The sequence below is a fragment of the Abramis brama genome (assembly GCF_963993115.1).
Source record: "Abramis brama genome assembly, chromosome: 3".
NCBI lineage: Eukaryota > Metazoa > Chordata > Actinopteri > Cypriniformes > Leuciscidae > Abramis > Abramis brama.
In genome coordinates this window covers 10,641,990-10,665,529 of record NC_139965.1, presented here as the reverse complement: position 1 = coordinate 10,665,529, position 23,540 = coordinate 10,641,990, and the positions used below count along the sequence as shown (strand labels likewise).

General features: G+C 36.0%; 1 protein-coding gene across 1 annotated transcript in view; it reads right to left on the bottom strand.

Moving 5' to 3' along the window:
* LOC311080145 (basement membrane-specific heparan sulfate proteoglycan core protein-like) overlaps positions 1–23,540 on the bottom strand; it is a 176,373-nt gene that overhangs the window by 13,910 nt on the left and 138,923 nt on the right. The window contains exons 12-13 of the mRNA XM_084109916.1: positions 11,768–12,103; positions 10,368–10,658 (exon numbers count right to left, since the gene is read on the bottom strand). Coding sequence (XP_083966042.1) covers positions 10,368–10,658; positions 11,768–12,103 — 627 coding nt within the window. The remainder of the gene's footprint in view (positions 1–10,367; positions 10,659–11,767; positions 12,104–23,540) is intronic.

Genomic DNA, 23,540 nt, shown 5'->3' with positions numbered 1-23,540 from the left:
AAGTATTTTAATATGTTATTTAAGACTTTATATATAAGTATTTAAGACTTACAGGATTAGAATTAGAGCTTGTTGGTCAGGACAGGTATAACAGGTGTATTTCACACATATTAAACGTGTATTTAACGCACTGATTTGTCATGCGCAAACAACACGTATTTAACGCATATTTCACGTGTATTTAACGCATTAAAAATTAAAATATTGCTCGCCATAAACTGATAAACCATAAACTTTTGTAATATATATATATTAGTCTCAGTACCTGCCCTTATAAAGCCTAATGTAGCCTATTCAGCGTCATCTTTTCTCACCACACACTTCGAAGCTTTTGCTTGCACTCCCACATCTGCTTTTCAGAACACGATCCATATTACAGTAAAGTAATGTTACTGCATCTGATCGAACAAACGGTCAATCTGACGTTGTGACGTGATTGGTGTTGCGATATTTAAACATAAATTAGCTTTTAGATAATGCATCTTGACTTAACTTGAGTGTTTTGGATCATATAAATACATAAGAACAATCAGATAATTAGAAAATAACAAGATTTATCAATTAAAAAAATAAAATAAAAAATTATTTGGGGGTAGTCTACCACTGCCTACACGGCCCACCAGATGGCGCTCCGAGGCCCACGGCCCACCGGTTGAGAATCACTGGCCTAATCAATACTAATATCTAAAAAATATGTAAAAATAATCAGTAGTTTTGGTGAGTATAATGCTTATTTTTGTCCCCGTTTTTTTTTCAGTGCTGAATAAGATTTTCTTCTTAATTTATTTATTTATTTATTTTTATTTATTTATTGTAACGTCTGAAGAACGACAGAACAACTGAACACAAACGCACCAGCCGAACTCACTCGCTCGTTTCTCTACCCGGCCTTCTCCGAACTCACCGCATTAACCCTATAACTGCCGGTGCAAAATAAAACCGCAATTTCACAATTATAGAGTCGGAGCGCTACACTATTAAAAACGTATTAAGAGGTGGATTAATTCAGCTGGGACACCACTGAAGGTTAGGTGTGAAATGCACCACCCGCTACTGGTATTAATGAATGAACATGAACGCCGAGCGCCCGGTCATCGCTGGATCTCACAACCTGGATAAAATTTTCATAAATCTTTATAAATAAACCACAGATTTGAGCTTTACGATCTAAACTAATGAGTTAGAAAAAAATCACCCCCTCACAGTTGTCAGGCACTCGGAACCTATCGAAAAATACAATAAAAGTCCATGGGACCAACCTGTAAAAATATGAATTTATGCTGTGAAAACGTACATTTTAACATGGGGTCTATGGACATTTGCTCCCTTTTGGGACCTCGCCCTAGCGGATTTTAGATGTATTGCAGTTTTTCGCACTTCCAGGTAGGCTTCATTTTTCAGATTAGAATGTTGCCCCTTGATATGGACATGTATTATGTAATATATTGCATTATATTTTGCAGTATATTCCCATATATTTTTGTTCCGGAAGGGGATAATCTGAAGGGCAGCAGCTCATGAATGAACTGAACATGTCTGGAGGATAGGGGTGAGCGAGGCACAAACTAACGCAGAGCTAGTTGTAACACACACGGTTTAAAACTCACACATGCCAGCATGATGAAACTTAGAGCCCGTACACACGGAGACGCGTTCAGCTGTATAGCCTACGTAAATCATACGCATCCGGCGTTTTGGGAGCCTGAAACCGCTATATTTTTAAACCGGGTCCCAGAGTGGATAAATCTGAAAACGACACACTTGCGTTTTCGTGTGTACAGCCAATCCGTGTATTTTGTGAAACAATGATGTCATCACCCCATGTGTTCGTGTTGCAATGGTGCTGAGCCTCTTATTTCTTTATGTACTATTCACTTGAATGTATTTTTGTTTTATTTCTTTATTTTATTTCTTTATATTTTATTTCTCATGCTATGATGCTTGTCTGTTGTCTGATTAAGACATTTCATATTTTGTACCAGGCCATTTATGGTTGTTTATATTGTTCAATAAAGTTATTAGTAAAAAGAAATAAATGAATAAATAAAATAGAGAAGAAACTACTGAGCCTATTATTATTGTATACAGCGCTCAAGTTTTACACACATGCTCCGAGTCTTCTCCGTTTTTAGTGTATCTCTGTGGCAGAATTACAGCGCCACACACTGGTCTGGCATGTGAACTACAGCGTTTTGAGTCGGTTTCAGTGGTTTCGTGCTTACGCAATATAAAAATATTTCTTTAGAGGACGTCAGGTTTACGGTATTTTTTTTTTTAGAACGAGGGAAAAAAGATTGGATCGGGAAACTCTGGTTTGGTGTGGATGTGGCCTTAGTGTATTTGGGTGGTTGACATATTTAGCTAAAAAAATCTCAATTGTAAGTCATGGAACTCATTGGTTTATATTCTACCAACTCTTATATTTCCAAATATATATGTGGTCTTGTAGATTTTGTCCTGAAATGTACATTTATTTACTAGTTTACTGTCTTAGGGACTAAAAATGTCATATGGTGTGACATGAATGTTATTGTGTATTAAATTAAAAAGGGGTATAATGCGATAATGTAAGTCAATTTATCCTGATTCTTTATCATTACTATATAAAAGTATAGCATTTCTTATGTGCAAATATGTTACATTTTGCATTATATCATCACTCATAGAAAGACGTTTACTTGTAATATTTCAATATACTTCAAATTAATTTGGGAATACCTTGTTATAAAAGTACCAAAATGCTTGTAACCTTTGCTGGCACTATTCCCCATCTGTCACATTGATGATTTTTATGATTAATAACCAAAAAGCCTTCATTTCTTTCAAAATTCTGAATGTCGCACCAAATGACATGGTGTCACGCCATATGATGTCACACCACACAACAATCTGTATGCAAAAATCTATATTAGCTGCATTTAACAAACAACCAAACTTAGTTTGACAAGTGAATCATTGCTTCAGTTACAGCAAAAATCACAAAATTGTTTAAAACAGTGAGTTCTACTCAAAGTAGCAAAGAATCATGTTCATAACATTTGATGTTGCACTTTTTATTTTAATCTGCTGAATATTAATTACATGAATTCTAATAATCTTTAGTAAATCATTGAACATTTTATTTTTATTTAATGCATAAATTCGTTTCAAAATGAGGATGACCCATACAAAAATGTAATATATGGCCATATATGTACTTATATTTTAAATAGTATGACATATATCTATACATATATTTGACTTATCTGAGAACACAATATATGCCTGCAACATATATGAACATTTATGTGTCCAAACATGTGAAGAAAATATTTGAGTTCATCCATATATGATACCATATATCTGCATATATTACAGTATAGTATTGGTTTCTCCCATATATGGACAACATTAAGTATAAATATGTGACATACATATTTGTTTTCCACATATTTAATACATTTATGTAAACTATGCATTTTTAAAGCTGTGGCATATGGTTATGGTACTTTGTGGATGTATTTGTCAAAAATGACAAAGAAAACACTGCATTATTGTATTAAAAATACTATATTTGGTATTCACACAATACAGACACAAAATCTCCAACTATAGGCATTTAATTACAAGGCATTCAGATATAAGATTTGTATCCCTAATATAAGTGAAAGTATGCACTATGGAAATAAGTACATATATGCATGTATACATATATGCGTCTTACATAAATTTCACATTTATGTGCATATACGGGAAAATATATGGCACTTACATGAAAACGGCCATTTTTGCTATATTTTGAAATATATGTTTCATGTATGTCTATGTGTTTTACATATATGAATTTTGCATATATTCTCATATAGGCAGCAGACATGGGCACTGACATTATATGTAATTTACATAATATGTAAATTACATATAATGTCAGTGCCCATGTATGTCTCAAATGTTTCCCTTTATTTATTTATTTATTTTTTCAGTTTGAGGTAGATTTCAGTAGATGGCGAGATAATGCAAATACAGAAAGAACAAGGAAATGATACATCATCAGCTTGCTGTTCGGTCATTGTTTTACTCCCCATATATTACATTTCTGTATGATGTATCATTTCCTTGTTCTTTCTGTATTCGCATTATCTCGCCATCTACTGAAATCTACCTCAAACTGAAAAAATAAATAAATAAATAAATAAATAAAGGGAAACATTTGAGTGACAAAATGCTGTAGTTTAACATAGATTCAGCTTGAAAATGGGATAGTAGGGATTCATCGTTGGTGTAAATAGATATTAAATGTGTAAATAATATAGTATCAAAATGTAGCCTGGCTAACGTCAGACCTCTTTCTCAATGAGACGTGGTCTGGGAACCACATGTTCATTTTCTCGTATTTGAGGCGTGGTTTACGAATGCCCAGAGCCGTTTATTGGGCGCTACGAATGTCTATCAAATGTGCCTGCACGTAGCTCATAGCCAATCGTTTCAACCATACCAGATGACGTATGTAGAGGAGCGACAGAAATTCGACGAGGGAGAAGACGAAATAAACTTGCGTTCTAAACTACTTAGAACGCTATCTAAGGCTTCATTGAAAGGTAACTTCGCGTCTGATGCCATGTTGGATCCATAGATATAAACAAACTGCTTCGGTGTGTCGCATAGACGTCGTCATCGTCTTGCTGCTCCCTCCCCGTTCTGTGATTGGTTCCCTTTTTGAGGGGAAAATCTGGTCCATGGTGTCCAGGCTGCCTAGCAGCGTGAATAAAATCGTGCTGCGTTCAAGGCAGCATGGGGAAACCCAGGCTAATCAAAATGTGTTAAAAGGACGAAATATTCAATAAACTTAACTATTAGTTATAAAATATGTATCTAAGAGCATTATTTATGTATTTAAATGCAGTTCATATCATATAGTGTGACAAAATAATCATATGGTGTGACAAGAAAACCCTGTCACACCTTATGATTTTGTGTCACACCATATGAGGTTTCATGTACTTAGCATGACATTAAGCAATGTGCTTTTATGCTAACATGCTAAAACCATGCTAACTACAATATGAAAATATAGTTTTAAAGGTAATATTGATTGAAAAGTAATTTAATTTGGGCATTTTCGTGTTAAATGTGTCACACCAAAAGACAGCGCAAAAGGGAACTGAAGCTGTTCTTCCTCCTGAAAGAAGGAGGACCCCCACTCCCCAAAGGTCTCCAAACAATTGCCCATTAAAAAAAGCAATATGGCGTCACACCTAATGATATCCATTTTCGGGACAAAATGTTTTAGTTAAGGGTGGCTTCAAAATATTATGCCTGCACTTTTAGTCAAGCAGACTCACAAGTAGACATCTGGGATATCAATATATGATTGAATAAACAGAAAATGAATTCATTTTCTTGGGTTTTATTCAAAATCAAAATTTGTGAAATGTGCTTGGGACAGTCACACCATATGAGCTTATTCTGGTTTGGCTGAAAATTGTGAAAAAATGGAAGATTAAACCCATGAATGCTCTGTGTGTGTCCATATAAAACAGCACTTTCTGAACAATATCACCACAGTTTTTGATATATTTTTCTATAATTTACTTAACATTGACACATTGGACCAAAAAAGGCCATGTCATGTCAACCACCCACTTACTAGTTGTCATATCAACAATATAGTGAAAAATCTTTGGATGATATCACTGAACATTTATTTAACCATAGTGCAGGGATAGGCAACTCCGGTCCTGGAGGGCCACTGTCCTGCAGAGTTTAGCTCCAACCCTAATTAAACACACCTGAACAAGGCAATCAATGTTTTCAGGATTACTAGATAGATACAGGCCGGTGAGTTTTTATCAGGGCTGAAGCTAAACTCTGCAGGACAGCGGCCCTCCAGGACCGGAGTTGCCTATCCCTGCCATAGTGTATAAAAGGCTCTGACATTTCTGGGTGCCTGCCACTTTAAGACTCTTCTTCTGTGGTTACGGTAGAGGAAGTGTGTGTGTTGGTTATAGTGTGTTGGGAAACGTGTTCAAGTTCAACAGCATAGTTTAGCCTGCGTACCTGTGTTGTGTAGCTTCTTTAGTCCCTTCTGAGTGATCCACCTTCCAATATTCATGTGTTGAGTTAATGACGAAAAGTAAGTGACTGTCACTTTGTTGTGTTTGTGTTTCTATATTGTAGAATTACCGTGCATTAACATGTGCCCAGCGTGATGAGTGAGATTTATAGTGATAGAACAATGTTTATGCTGTAAAACACTGCAGGAAATAATAAGTTAACTGGTGTGAGCCTTCTGATGTCTAAGTTACGTAGTAACGTTTATAACATTGAGTTAAGAAGAGTTAATATCGTGCGGACGCTGTTTGTGCAGTAGCCTTGTCTGGCCAGAGGATGTCGCCATTGCTCCTTCTGTAAACCCCTTTAATACAGTTTCATGTGAACTGGTCAGTGAGATAGGAGAAGCTCCTTATATTTCTCCAAAGAGTAATATCCTCGTTTATGTAATTGTAGATTATGTTTAAAGGGGCATAGCAGTGTTTATTGAGATATTTATGTTTGATGATCCTGATTTGTATTATGTGTGTGGATTTATTATTTACGTTGCATAGTAATTTAAGTACTGTAACTGTTTAAATGACAGTACCTAATGGTGATTTATTTGTTTTTTATCAGACTATAATGACAATACTGGAATTGAAACTACAAGCTTTTCACAGATTTCTGAACAATACGAATTCAAATATTAAACTGGATCTTTGCTACAGTAAAGAAAGCATAAACTTCTTAGATCTTTTTATTTATAAAGACAATCAAGGTACCTTACATACATCTTTATATAGAAAACCAACAGACAGAAATACAATCCTCCATGCAAAAAGTTTCCACCCTAAGAGGCTAAAAGAGAATATTCCATTAGGACAGTTCCAACGAGTGCGACGGATTTGTGACCAGGAAAATGACTTTAAAACTAGATCAGAGGACATGGCGGCACGTTTCCAGGCAAGGGGATACAAAAACGATATCATTCAGACAGCTTATACAAAAGCTAGAAGTCGGGACAGACCAACTCTATTACAAAAAAGAAGTGGTCCCACACTGAAAAATGACAGAGTGGTTTTTGCGACAGCATATAGCACAGAGGCAGAAAGAATTAAACCGATAGTTAAGAACAATTGGAGTATCATTCAGAGTGATACAACACTAAGGGAGGTTTTCAAGGAACCACCTTTAATCAGTTTCAGGAGATGTCCAACTTTACAAGACAAATTAGTCCATACTCATCTTCAACCAAATGACCAACAAACTTGGTTGAAAACTAAACCAAAGGGGTCCTATAAATGTCATCACTGTAATCACTGTACTAATGTTGTCCAGACCAAAACCTTTAAAGACTGTATCTCTCAGAAAGAGTACACTATCAATCATTTTATAAACTGCAAAACCACATTTGTTATTTACAAGTTGGAATGCACAGAATGTAAAGTCTTTTACATTGGTAGAACAAAAAGACACTTTCAGGATAGATTGGCAGAACACAAATATGCTATTCGTATGAGTAATCTCAACTATCCTATGGCCAAGCATTTTCTGCAGCATAATAGTAACCCATCAACTTTACAAGCCTATGGAATTGATCATATCCCCATTTCGATAAGAAAAGGAGATAGACAGCGCCAACTCAATCAAAGGGAGGCTTTCTGGATTTTTAAATTACAGGCCACTAAATATCCGGGTTTAAATGATGAGCTAGATTTAATGGTTTTTCTGTAAAGCCTTTTGTAGATTTGACATTATTTACTTTCACCAATGTTTATGTGTTTTTTTTTCGTTTTTTTTTCTAAATGCTATTATGGTGACATGTTGTATTAGACATCCATGTTTGTAGTTTTTGTAGTTTTGTTTCTAGTGGGAGGAGTTGATCATTGGGGTTTTTCCACTATAAAGACACTTGTAACCCTTTACAGCTGTTTGATTCCCTGACGAAGGCCAGTGTGCTGAAACGCGTTGGAGTCATTTTAAAAGTCTTTTTTGACTATGCCATAAAATAAAGGCATTTTTAATATTCCAGGAGAGTGCCTTGGAGTTTTTCTTTTGTTTAAAATGACAATACTGGATATTGGAATGTTCTGATGAGTATTGCTGGAGCTCAATACAGTTAAAAGAAGAAATTACATCTGCTCGTCTTTATTCCTGTGTCCTGACGATACACCATCCTGTTTACCAGGGCTGCCAACTCTCACGCATTGAGCGTGAGACTCACGCAATTGACACTTTTCACACGCTCTCACGCCACACATCCATTTTCTCACGCACAGAAAAATTGCGGAGCAAAGAGGTACTTTTAATATTAAACTAATTCTCAGCTCTTAGATTCCGTCAATTTTATTACGAAATTCAGACAAAAATACGTTTGGCGCTTGTAAATGTGACGTGACAGATCGCTGAGCGCCTCAGTTCAAGTGCACGTGAACCGATCATCTGTTACTTTTTTATTTAAAGATGCAGTACAACTTACCGAAAGTATACATAATATCGACCAATTAGTGTTTTTCAACCACGGAAAGAGGTCAGTATAACAGCAGGAGAACAATTATGTCACATAACGTTACATTTACCTCAAGAAAGCCATTTAATGACCATAGAATGTTAATTGAATAGAAAAAATAGCTAGAGAGGAGATTTTGCTGAGCACTATATTACATTTTTATTATATTTTTACTTATGTCATTAAATAATTGTTATTATAACAAAAACTGCATTATATTTAATTTAATTTTTTATTTTTAACCTTTAAAAATACCAGCAGATTGGGCCCTCTATGTGTACAGCATTAGATGAGATTATTTTTTAAAATAAAAATTAAAATAAACATGTATCCAAATTATTCAATATTGAATCAAAATCGGAATCAAATCACAAGAATGGAATTGAAATCTTAAAATTCTTGTCAAGCAATAAGAATGGAATTGAAATCTTGAAATTTTTGTCAAGCAATAATAAAAACTGTATCCTACCAGTCATAAACATTGTAACATGTTGCATAAAATTCTATTTAGTTACCAAATGTTTTGAAAATCACAATTACACTTATTGTGATGCAATATTTGTTTTTACATCTTTTTTTGTTTATTTAAAATTATATATTATTTTAATCTCCAATCTATTGGATCTAACCAGCAGAAGCCACTAGCAGGGTTTGAATCCAGTTGTACAGGCGGGGCATGTTGTCACACTGCGTTACAATGAGCCTCTATTAGAACTATGATATTCTATTCTACACTTTTATCAATTCTAGTGAGAAATCATGAGAAAAAGGTGAATAAAGACTGAGCGTCAATGTTCAGAAATTATTCATTATTATTATATTTTGAACTATGCTTGATAGTTGCTGTGTGGTGTTTGTTGTAAATCAAAAATATATATATTTATTTTTAATTATTAAATGCCATTATTTTATATGAAAAAGTTAATAATTATATATATTTTTTTTGACAAAATATTTTAGTTTGTCTTGTATATTTTTTAATTAGATCACATTTTAAGGTGTCATGTGGTCATGTTACAACGTATGGGGTAAATCAAGAAAAAAAAAGAAAAGTATACACTGTATTAATCAAACAAAACCACATAATAGACATGTGTGAAATTAATGTGGGAAAAAATAAATACTCTGAACCCCGAGTGAATTTACACAAACTGAGAAAGTCAAAAAGTATTAGGCTGTTCCCCGCTCTCTTGGGCTGCGTTCTAGTCCACAATTGTCATGCCCTTCACTCGCTAACTTCCCTCCGTCTCGTTCATTAGGATGTACGTCATTGATTTGCCCTCTACTGGCGGAAACTGCAATGGGCTGAACTTGAACGTCCTAAGCCCTTGATCACTTGGAATCAGCTGTGGAGTTTATTTATTATTTTTCCCTTTAAGAATTTGTTTAATGCAGCATCCAAATGTTTATATGGTGTTTGGGTTGTTTTCAATTTAAAAAATTAGAATTAATATATCATAGAGTTGTCTGTTGTGGTGGTGATTAGACGTGATATGATATGAAGTAGACTCGCTCCCACGGTCAAAATCGAGGGAACGAGGGTCTGTCCATATAAACTTCCCTCGTCCACTTCACGAAGTGGAACACACTTCAAAATGGCGGCAAGGATTCCCCAGAGGAGAAGTGCTTAGGGAAGTTTGCAAGTGCGTGTCTAAAAATGGACTGGAACGCAGCACCGATAATGAACTCTGAGAAGATCTGAGATCATAATCAGCCTGTCACTGTATATAGAGATGATTACAAACTCTTAACTAACATAATCTGACGGAGTGTGAGACAAAGTAAACTCTTTTCTACTCAATGTCTTCAGGTTAAAGTGATGTGATGAAATGATGAACACACTCACCTGATACTGTCAGTGTAACTCCATCACTGATCTCTGAGTTCTGTAGGGTTTCAGTCTGAGTTCCTCTACAGCTGTACAGACCAGCATGAGACGGCTCCACAGATGTGATTAGATGTGACTGGTCTTGTCCTGTGCTGTAATAGATCTGGTCTGTTCTTCTGCTGTGATCTTGATCTTTATGCCAGCTGTACCTCCAGACTCCTGTCTCCTGTATGTCACATGTGAGAGTGACTCTCTCTCCTCTGAACACACGAACATCAGGCTTCACCTTCACTACAGGTTTGGGTCTCTCTGTGAAATGAGCAAACACACACTTTGAAGCTTTTAAAACTCAAAATTAGATTTCACTGAAAAAAAATCTACAAAGGCCAGACATAAAAAAATAAACTTATTCAGCCATATAATCTTTGCAAGCACAGACTGTCTTTAGTTCATACAATCTTTCTTTTTTAATTTATTGAAACCATCAAAAACAATATAATTCTTGTTCACAGTAATATACTTAATAGTTTAATCAGTAATAAAAAAACTTTAAAGATTAAAAGATAAGTTTAAAATAATAATGATTGCACATATGCTCTAAGAATGTAAATTGCTTTATTGAAAGGAGAAGAACGACTCTCTGCTTCTTAGCGTCTGTTTTCATGGATCTGTGTCTCGTGTCGAAGCTGCGTCCTCTTGACGTCACATTTATCGGCCGCATACGTCATAAAGAACGTCTTATTTCAGGACAGTCTCCATTATAAAACTGAGCGTTATTGCTAGTGAAGTGTAAACTGCTGTAGTTTCCTCATGGGAATGTAATGGTCAGTTTACTGAGATGAAGAGCCTCATGACGTTTGCGGCAGATAAATGTGACCTCCGGAGGATTCAGCCTTCGAGATGAGACACAGCCGGTGACTCCAGGATTTGATGATCTGTGAGATTGAGAATGTGTGTGTGTTGTTCACCATGAGCTCTGAGTGACTGAACTTACTCACAGCGGCCTTTCTGGAGCCCATAACCACGAGTGAGAAAGGTCTATATTAACACCAGTATTGGTGTCGGCCCGATACTGCGCTCTCATATTCATACTCATAAAAATGCTCTGATACCAACAACCGATACTAATGGAGTGTGTGTGTACAGTGTGTGCAGTGTGTAGAGTGTGTGCAGTGTTTGTGTCCAGACAAAGAAACTGACAACAGAGAGTATAATGGAGATACAAAAGCTGGTTAAAAAAGAAAACAAAGATAGAAAGTCATCTGAAGTAAATGTCTAATCAGTGGAATATTAAACTATAGTAACACCTATATTGCTGTTACGAGACGCACAAGCTTGTCGAGCGCATCCCTTTTTCACAGACATCAGTGGAAAGATTGCAGTGAAAGTTTTTAGGAGGACAGTGATGTTCAACTCACCCTTCACAGAGAGAGAAACAGCAGAGCTTGATGTTGATGAGTTTGGTCTTCCATCTCTCTGTCCTTTACACCCGTACTGACCCTGATCAGACTCAGTAGCTCCTCTGATAGTGAGAGTGTCTCTGTTTACAGTGTAACGATAATCAGACGTCTGTAATATTACACTGTCTTTATACCACTCATATCTCCAGGGTTCTGACCAGTAATATGTACTATATCTCTGGTAATTTCTCCTGATCCAGTCACTGTAAGTCTCTATCACACACTTCAGATTGACTGTTTCTCCAGTGAATACAGGACTGTCTGGTGTCACAGTCACTGTAGATGTGGGGAAACCTGAGAAGAAAGACAGATATGTCAATATTTTATGTCAACTAAATAGTTTCATTCAAATTCCTCTGAGAACTTTTAGAGCTTAAAGATTCTCTATAAACTCACTTTATTTCCACTAGTAAATGCAGTGATTATTAAACCTGTTATTTTGTGTTTTGAGTGATTTCTGTCGAACATCTGTAGTTTATCTTCCTCTGTTAAACTCAGTAAATGATCCTGTATTTCTGCTGTGAAATAACTGGACAGTCTGAACTTTCTGTCTCTGTTTCTGGTCACAGTGTTCAGAGTTTTGACAGTGACAGTCTTTTATTTTTCTACTGGAGAACATCAGTGATCAGAGATGACTGGAAACTGTCAGTAAACAGAGGCTGTGTGTTTTATTTCTAAACTGTGTCTCTGGACAGGATGATGGACACTAAAATACTCTTCTTAGTCATGATTTCTGTCATATAGAGTAATTGGACTTATTTTATGACACATTTATGGTGCTTTTGTGTCCTTTTTAAACTCTGAAAGTTCACCATCTCATTATTATAGCGATCAGCACATTATAAATATATATTAGAAAAATCTAAAGAAGAAAAATATACAGATTTGGAACGACATGAGGGAGATTAAAGTATGACAGTATTATTACTTTCAGGTGAGATAATGAAAGTTGATCAACATCATCAAACATTAGAATTAAGATTAATTTCATCCAACACTCAAAGTTTCAACATTCATAATCAGAGACAGAACGACGACAGGATCATCTGAAAATCAAAGCAAAGCTGCATGATGCTGTTTACAGTCTGAGTGTTTAAAGATCTGAACTGAACTTACTAACTTCTGTCTGTCTGTTCTCAAGCCCTTTTCTCTTCCAGCCCTTCAACTAAACCACACTGAATGAATAAAGCTAAGCATTGAAGATCTTAATGACACACAGTCAATAATTAATATTGCAGCAAAAACTCAGAAACATGCAAACAAAATGATCTTTTGAAATCAATGTCTGACTGAACTACTTTACAACTGCAAGACTGTTTGATTGATTGATTCAGTGGCGTTCCTGATGTATAGTTATATTTGATATAGTTTTATGGTTGTGTGGGGCATGGTTATGTGGTTATGGTTAATACTTTTGCACAGTAATGTGACAATAAATGATGAAATCTGGCACACCCAGATTTTCAGATGTACAGTCTCTTTTCTGGCTACGCTACTGGATTGATTGATTGAATAAATAGCAGATTTCTGTAATGTTTTGCAGCATAAGGAACTACAGTCAGATGATTCTGTGAAATATGCAAAACATGGACATAAAACATCAGAAAACAGACAAATGAGGGATCCTGATGTAAACATGAAGACAAATAAACTACTACAACACAATTCACATTAGTTAAAAACTACAATGTACTGCAGTGACGGACAGTACCTTGACTGAGTCCAGAGTGAACGAGGGACATCAGCACTAAAAGCAGAAGAAACAGATATGAAGCTTTTCCATTCATTCAACACAATGTAAATCACACACTGAAACATGTCTAGAGTTTATTCTACATGAACTGAAAGTGTTTTTCTGTTGTGATGCTCATTCAGGAGAACTGATGGATTATTGTCCAGCATTTAACATCATCACACACACGATGACGTCACAGGACTCGTGAACTGATACGAGAGTCGATTCAGTGATTCACTGTTTGGTTCACTGAATCACTGTTTGGTTCACTGAATCACTGTTTGGTTCACTGAATCACTGTTTGATTCACTGATTCACTGTTTGATTCACTGATTCACTGATGCTCAACAATAAAGCAGCAGTTTGAACCACTGAGCTTCACAACATACAACATTATATGACATTATACTCATCAATAAATGTGATGTCAGTGTATTTCTGTAACTGTCTTCATAGTTCTTCTTGTTCTCTTGGTTTTTTTTTGTTTTTTTTGTATTTATTTATGTTTGCTCCCTATTGAATTTTGTCTGTATAACATGTTCCTGACCCTAACATCAAAGACACTAGTAAAAATGTATAAATAATATAGAATCATGCACCTTTCACATCACTACAATGATTATATCACAGTACATAAAGATACACTTTATGAATACAGACACTTGCATACACACGTAAAAAAATAAATAAAATAAATAACATTAATGTGATTAACGTTTCACATCACTGATTCTTCACTGGAGCAAAACAAGCTTCAGAACCAAATCAGGCCAAAGTGTTTGAGACACACGACATCACTTCCTGTTTGACGTCGGCACCATCAACTTCATTGTAACTTTATAGTGGCTGCAAAAATAATGTGGACACTTAGTGTGCTTCACACATAGCACACTTTAATTTAATTACTTTTAATTTTTTTTTTTTTTTTTTTTGGTGCTTGGGATTTATCATGGATTCACTTCGAATTTTACTTTTTTGTATTTTCTTTTTTGAAAAGAAATTGTTTTTGAAATTGAACAGTTTTGAATATTTGTGCACACCTGTAATTGTGACTTTATAGTAAAATAATGTGGATATAGTGCCTACAGCTGAAATGAACCACAACCAGAAAGAAAACCTGCTGCAAGTGACCTCGTGCTTCTGGTCTAAGAGTATTTTCACACCTCGTGTGTTTCAGCTCTTCAAGAGCTCTCGCCTCGGCAGAAATAATTCATATGTCATCACTAAATGATCTCAGTTCCTCCTAAAAGACCCAAAAACAAACCATATTCAGACCACAGTATGTTAATGTGTTCACCGCTCGCAGTCTCTCAAACAAACTAGTGTGAAAAAGCCCTTAAACCACATTAAACATGTATCAATATATTTGCTATTTAAATAAATAAATCTCATGTACAGTTTTCAATCAAGACATTTGTCAAAATAAAATGTATTAGCTTTGCAAAATATGAATAAATAAATATGTTTAAAAGGTAAACAAAAGTCTGAGACGCTTTCTGATTGTCCAGCATTGGTGGAACATGTTCATATGTCGACGTCATGAACTTGATCTGGAAACCTGTGGTTATTCTGACGAACTGGTTAAAAAAAACTGAAATGTTTCTCAGAAAAGAGAATATATAAAAGGACAACAAAAGTCTGAGATACTATGTTCATATGTCGACGTCATGAACTTGATCTGGAAACCTGTGGTTATTCTGACACACGTGTGAACTGACTTCACACAACAACTAAATATGAAGTTCAGGCGAACTGGTTAAAAAAAACTGAAACGTGTCTCAGAAAAGAGAAGTTAGTTCTGAGAAAAGCTCTACTTTGTTTGATAAACTGTTTGTCCATAGAATGACAGTGAAATTTAATTGGCCAAATTCATTTTGCAGTTATTTCTCAATAAGAGAGTCAGAGAGAAAGAGAAGTGATAGAGAAGATGAGTGTGTGTTCGGTCTCTGTTCTCAAACTCTCTGAGTCTCTGATGGAGAGATTATTTAAAGATACAGCATCATTCAACACTAACTCACATCAACACAAATACATCTGATTTATCTCAACTACTTGAAATGGGAGGAAAGATGTTACAACAAATCTAAGCAAAAGTACATGCACACATTGCCTCCATCTTTCACACGCATCATCACACAGATAAACGCATCATAAACCTCTTTATCTGATCAACACGTAACATCACATTGAATCTGATCAATAAATAATACAATAAGCAGTGAGACTGTGGATTCATAGACTCTCCTACACAACAATCATTATTATATCCCATCTTCAGCTGAATACAATGCATTAGGAACAGAAAACAGAAGTAAAGAATATGATCTTATACTCACAGATGAGAGGCAGTGCACTGGAGCCCATACTGTCACATTAATAGACTGTGTTAACAGCGCTGAGTGTTAAACACACACTTCCTGTGTTTGAAAGAAGAGACGAGGGAGGAGAAGACAAAACTCTACACAGAAATACACAGATAAAGAAAAGAGAGATCCAGTCTAAGATATTTAGCTACTAATTTATTCCAGTTGTCACAGCTCTGTTCATCTACTTAAAATCATATTTTCCAGATCAGTTCTGATGGAGATTGTTCTCACTGTTATTGTGTTCGTTCACAGTCACACATAGAAGACAGACAGTGATTAAAGAGAAATCACCACGTGACATCTAATGTGTGTCTAATGTAACTCTACAACATATCAGTGAATGAAATATACAGCCTTTTATATCATAAAGTGTTGTTCCATAAAGACTAAAATGCTGCTGGTCAAAGGTGTTTTCTGTTCCTCAGCGCTTCGGCTCTCAGTATAACAGGCCTCGACTCGATGGAGCTGAAGAGATGGTTGGAGAAACAGAATCACAAAAGGACAGAGCTTCTTTAAGTTAGGGTTAGGGTTAGTAGTAGTAAGTTAATAAAGTTAATAGGCCCTTTTGGAAAATGAGTCCTGACCTTTAAAAAGTTTCCTTAATGTGTGTTAACAGACCCTGAATCTGGAGAACATTAGGACCCTGAAACACACAAGCTGTCGACCAGCGATCTGCAGTCAACATCACAATCCCTGTTGCTGATAAAGTGGATGCATTTGAAATAGCTTGTTTGTTTAATAAAGCTTGTTTTACATGAGGATTGAATAAACAAGTAATCTAATGTCATTCAATCCTGGCAGAATCTGCATATTTTCCATCCTTTTTTATTTTATTAAAAACATTATTTCTGTAATATGAGATAAAAATATTTGTCATGAAAGTGTTTTCATCCTATTTCACATAATTTGCAGCAATTTGTCAACATTTAAAGCCCAGTGTGATTGTTTATAAGAAAGTAAACAAAGATATTCATTATAAAATATTTCACTTATCTTTTACTATATTCATTTCAAATGATCAGAGACTCAATATGAACTCATATGTACAAATGAACTTATAATTGTCCACAACAAGATGGCATGATGTTTATCTCAGGCAGCAAACTACCTTTTTGGACCTCACACTGCTCCTTTACTTATTATTTTTGTTTTAATAATAATAATAATAATAATAATAATAAATAAAAATAGTTATACTACAGGGCCGTTGAATGCTTGAATCTGATTGGTTGACGAACGTTCTAAGGTGTGCATTATTTTCAGGGAAACGCACGGCTAAAGTAGTTCCAGGCAGGTCTTGACCGCATTACAGCTCCAAATCACTTCGCGTAGTTAACGGTAATAACGGAAAATAGGATACAATTCATAACAAGAAAAAGCATTTAGCCCCATGCGCTTGATCTGCAATTTTCAATGTCTAGCTTCACAATCAATGGAAACATGCAGTTTAATTTTAATAAATAAAGTATATAGTCCTGTCTATATTATAATCAATAGAAAATTAAACTGAATATAGGCTAAATAAATGGATAGTCCTGCAGTACGGATTTTTATTGCAGATAATAATAAATAAATAATTATTTATAGGCCCACTTGTTAAAAGGGCTTTGTGTTTCATTTATTTGGCTATAGTCTACTGTCATCTGTCAATGAAAAAAAAAAAAAAAGAATGAACGAATTAATTAAAACGAATTAAATTAATAAATAAATAGGCTAATAATACTGACGCACATGCTTTTCTGTCTCATTATTGCAACATCTCTCTCTAATAACTGCATTAATAACTGCATAAAGCCGGGGACACACTTTAAGGCCGGTTATGAATGCAATTTGATACTTATGACTGATAATGCCCAAACGCGCGTTCAGCGCGTTCAGTCTGTGTTCAAAGTCGGTGTTTAAAATCTGCTGCAGTCGATGAAAACAGTCAGAGAATGTGTCAGCTAGTCGTGTGTCCCCAGCTTTAGTCTGCTATCAGTGGCTCAAACCTCCGTTACTAACTCTAAAATGACGTTTTGGAATTAGCAACGGAGGCATTGGACTAGATGCGTAAGAAATTAGTCCTACATACAAGAGCGTTTTAATGACAAAAACTTTACAAACGTCTTGAAATACATAATCTGAACAATGTTTCGAGGTGTGGTAACTGTAGTATAAGCGGAATAATTGACTTCAGGCCGTTGAATTATTAGAAAAATAATGCACACCCGAGGTGAACGGCCACTCCGCTTCGCGTCGTGACCGCATTACCACCTCGGGTGTGCATTATTTTTCTAATAATTCAACGGCCTGTCGTCAATTATTCCTTACATATATAATATCAGCTGACATGTCTGTTTGGTGAAATGAGTGTGTGTGAGCAAGTTAGTGTGTGTGCATGTGTGAGTGTGTGTGAGTTAGTGAGCGTGTCTGTGCGTGTGTGTGTGTGTGTGTGTGAGTGAATTACTGTATGTATGTGTTTTGTGCAACCGCCAGGAACACCCTAGCAAACACCAAAAATTCCTTAGCAACTGCCTAGCAACACCATAGCAACCACCCAGAACACCCTAGCAACCACCTAACAGCATAGCAACCACCCAAAATTCCTTAGCAACCATCTAGCAACACCATAGCAACCACCCAGAACACCCTAGCAACCGCCTAACAGCATATCAACCGCCCAAAATTCCTTAGAAACCACCTAGCAACCACACAGAACACCATAGCAACCACCCAGAACACCATAGCAACCGCCTAACAGCATAGCAACCAGCCAGAATACCCTAGCAACCACCCAGAACACCCTAGCAACCACGTAATTTAAACTACTTTGTGATTAGCTGGACACATTTTATGATGAATATATTATCAGGGACCCCCAAGCTCCCAAAAAAATGGGGTGATTTTTCATTTCCTCACAAAATTCATGCCATTAGAGGGTTAAAACCATGTTTATATATTCTCTAAAAGGATATAGTGGGAAAGGGTAGTTAAGAAGTGACATCTCTCATCACTTCTAGACAACCCTTTCTCACTGCCCTCCTTTTAGAGAAGAATTAACATGGTTTTGGATTTCTAAAAAAGGGAAGTCAATGAAAATGACCCAGACATTCTTTGAATCTTTGATCTTGTGATGATAATTTGAGGTTTATGAAACTAAAGATGCAGATTGTGCATAAAAGTTTCCACTACTCTGGTTAAAACCACAGAGCAGAAACAGAGCAGAAGTCAAACCACAACTATGAGCTCAACTCTTTTATTAGGCCTTGTATATGTATGCGTGTGTGTATGTATAAGTTAGGTTGGCTGTTGAAAGCACAATCATCTTTAGGTAAATTGCCGGTTAAGTTTGAAACCCTCCACAGGGTGTCCGGAAAGAGACTTGGTCAGTAGATATTTGGGAATAACCCGTTTATTTGTCACCACATATCTCAGATATTAGCAGTGTTTTTTTTTTTACAAAAAAATAAATTACAAATAAATCATCACCTCTTTTACAGTGCATCATCATGCATTTGTGGATATGTGCAATAAACATTAAAAATAACACCTAAAACAATAATTTGCTCACTTAACACATGTAGCTTTCCTGGTACAAGATACACAACAAAACAATCTCCAGCAACAGTCAATATAGACATTTTACATCGTTAAAGCCTTTCCTTATACATGGAGCCAAATAATACACACCTCACTCCGCTCACCAAGGGTGCGAACTTTAGACTTGCTGATTTCCTGAATTAGCCGCTAGCTTGAAGGTCTGAAATATGTCCCTGAGCTTCTGAGATGAGAGAAATCAGGCGAGAGCAAACTGTTGATCAGCCATACAGGATCCTGCGCTCACAGCCTCCAACCCAGTCACATGAATGACCTGACTGTGAATGCATTACCTCTAGCGGCCTCCAGTGGCCACTTACACAGACTAATAAGTGTTTTAAAATAGACACATGATGAATATTTAAAGAAATACAGACATGAGATTAATAATTAAAGAAAAACAAACTTGCTGTGTCATACATTAGAGTAAACCGTAAACAGTTTTTCTGTCTGTGAATCTGTCTGGGCTTCATGCGCATTATGTTGTTTACAACTTTAAAATGTACCTCAAGAACGAATGCTTTTGCAATTAAATTACACCAAAACACAGATGAAATGTACATTATCAATATATATGATATTAAATTTAATCAGAAGGTTTATAACTAATGACCTTTTTAAGCCTCTTAAACTAAAGACTTGAACAGTCATATTCGCTCTACAAGCAGCTGCTAAAGTGACTACATCTTATGTAAGGAATAATTGACGACAGGCCGTTGAATTATTAGAAAAATAATGCACACCCGAGGTGGTAATGCGGTCACGACGCGAAGCGGAGTGGCCGTTCACCTCGGGTGTGCATTATTTTTCTAATAATTCAACGGCCTGAAGTCAATTATTCCGCTTATACTACAGTTACCACACCTCGAAACATTGTTCAGATTATGTATTTCAAGACGTTTGTAAAGTTTTTGTCATTAAAACGCTCTTGTATGTAGGACTAATTTCTTACGCATCTAATCCCATGCCTCCGTTGCTAATTCCAAAACGTCATTTTAGAGTTAGTAACGGAGGTTTGAGCCACTGATAGCAGACTAATGCTGGGACACACGACTAGCTGACACACTCTCTGACTGTTTTCATCGCAGCATATTTTAAACACCGACTCTGAACACAGACTGAACGCGCTGAACACGCGTTTGGGCATGATCAGTCATAAGTATCAAATTACATTCATAACCGGCCTTAAAGTGTGTCCCCGGCTTTATGCAGTTATTAATGCAGTTATTAGAGAGAGATGTGCAATAATGAGACAGAAAAGCATGTGCGTCAATATTATTATTTATTTATTAATTCAATTCGTTTTAATTAATTCGTTCATTCTTTTGTTTCTATTATTGACAGATGACAGTAGACTAGCCAAATAAATGAAACACAAAGCCCTTTTAACAAGTAGGCCAATCAATAATTATTTATTTGTTAAATTATCTGCAATAAAAATCCGTGCTGCAGGACTATCCATTTATTTAGCCTATATTCAGTTTAATTTTCTATTGATTATATAGGACTATATACTTTATTTATTAAAATTAAACTGCATGTTTCCATTGATTGTGAAGCTAGACATTGAAAATTGCAGATCAAGCGCATGGGGCTAAATGTTTTTTCTTGTTATGAATTGTATCCTATTTTCCGTTATTACAGTTGACTACGCGAAGTGATATGGAACTGTAATGCGGTCGAGACCTGCCTGGAACTACTTTAGCTGTGCGTTTCCCTGAAAATAATGCACACCTTAGAACGTTCGTCAACCAATCAGATTCAAGCATTCAACGGCCCTGTAGTATAAGATAGAAATATGTAATAATAGATAACCAACACAGAAAGATCACCTCAAACAGAAAGATCACCTCAGTTTTCTTGAGCTGCAGTATTGTTTACCTCAGATCTCCATGGTGACCATTGAGCACTGTTAACCACTTTATCCAACAAAAACAGATGTGCGGTGGTACCCCTAATTCATCATGTACTGGAAAAATATTTTGCATGTGTTGTTTCTACATATATTGGAACACTTTTAGCACCCAGCCATATCAAAATTATATATATATATATATATATATATATATATATATATATATATATATATATATATACATATATATATATATATATATATATATAAAATTGTAACAATGACCCACATGGGGTAAATAATCAGGCGCAAGGCGGTAGTACAGCTTTAATCAACAGGCACATTTTTATTCAAATACTTCAGCATATTAAAAAGGCGTAACAGATCGTCAATGCAAATACCCACAAAGGAAATAATAAATAAAAAGAAACAAAACAAAAAACGCCAACAGATAGCCACGGGTTACCTATATCGTGAAGACAGAGTGGCATTCAAAATGCTCTCACCACAACAACGCTCACAGCAATCACACTGCAAACCTACAAAAAAGAAAGAAACACAAATAAAGTGACCAAACCACCACACGATCCCAGCCACCTCACCACCGCCATCCACACAGTGAGGATAACCCAGAAGCCATTGTTGGTTTGAAAAGAAATCTACAAAAAGAAAGAAAGAACAAATTAATTAACAGTGGGTAATGCAAGTAGAACAAACCAGTCAGCACCATAAAACCATCCTTTTATGGTCTAGATTTTCCTTATACAATTATGGTCCAACATCCAACAAAAACAATAAATAAACCAAAGAAAATTAAATCTAAAGTAAACGGTAACCGTGCATCACTGTAAGGGGAAACACAGTTAATTACAACAGAGAATTATTTACAACATAAACACATCAATAAAATAAAACATTCAAAAGTTCCCTTCGAATTAAACAATACCTCTAACATCCGTTATTTTGACGGACACTCAGGCAACAATCAGTCAGGCAATAATCCGGCCAAAACACTAAAAACAAAAGAAAATAAAATCATTAAAACATAATCCTAAAAACAATTTCATAAAATTATAAAACTACTACCTCCTTCACGGTGTGTATCATATATTCAGCTCTTAATAACGCTGCGCCAGCATTTAACATAACTGCTCGTCTACTACTCTTCTTCTGAGGTGATCAATCTGCCGCGACATTATTCACACATGACTCAATCAATGCAACAAAGAGGACGCGAGAGCAAACTAATCTCTCTACCTACCATCAATTGAAGTTTTAGATGTGCCGTGACATCCATTCATACACAACTCAGTCAAAGACAGGAAGCGAGAGCGCGAACAAACCTCGCTACTTCCTTATATAGCGCTAGGGCTGATGGGACTTGTAGTGCCCCAACCATGTCTCATTACATATATATATATATATATAATTATATTTATGGCTATATTATGAACAATGAAGCCAAACAAATTTACAACTCCCAGCACAAATACAAATGTTTCCATATTTGTGATGTAAATTTTGCTTGCATTATTTATTACGTAAACATGGCTTAGTGCTGAAGGCCTGTTCCAGTATTCACGTAAAATATCATCCCTCACACGAGCATAAATGTGTTTAGCAGCTCGGCTGTCTGATCAGGGAACCCAAAGACTCTTTTAAGAGCCACATATTCTCCCTTAAAGGGTTAGTTCAGCCACAAATGAAGTTACTGTCATTAATTATTCACCTTCATGTTGTTACAAACCCGTCAGACCTTTGTTCATCTTCGGAACACAAATGAAGATCTTTCTGATGAAATGAATGAGGCATTTATATAACGCTTTTTATACTACTGTACACCCAAAGCACTTTACATTCCAGTCAGGGGAATCTCCTCAACCACCACCAGTGATGATACAGCCACAGTACAACGGCACCAGTGCGCTCACCACACACGCACACACACACACACACACACGCGCGCACACACACACACACACCAGCTACAGCTGGAGAGGAGAGAGAGAGTGATAAAGCCAATTCAGTGGATGAGGATTATAAGGAGGCCATGATTGATAAGGGCCAATGGAAGGACTGTGGCTCCAGGACACCGGGGTTAAACCCCTACTCTTTACGAGAAGTGCCATGGGATTTTTAATTGACCACAGAGAGTCAGGACTTCGGTTTAACGTCTCATTCGAAGGACGGTGCTCTTTG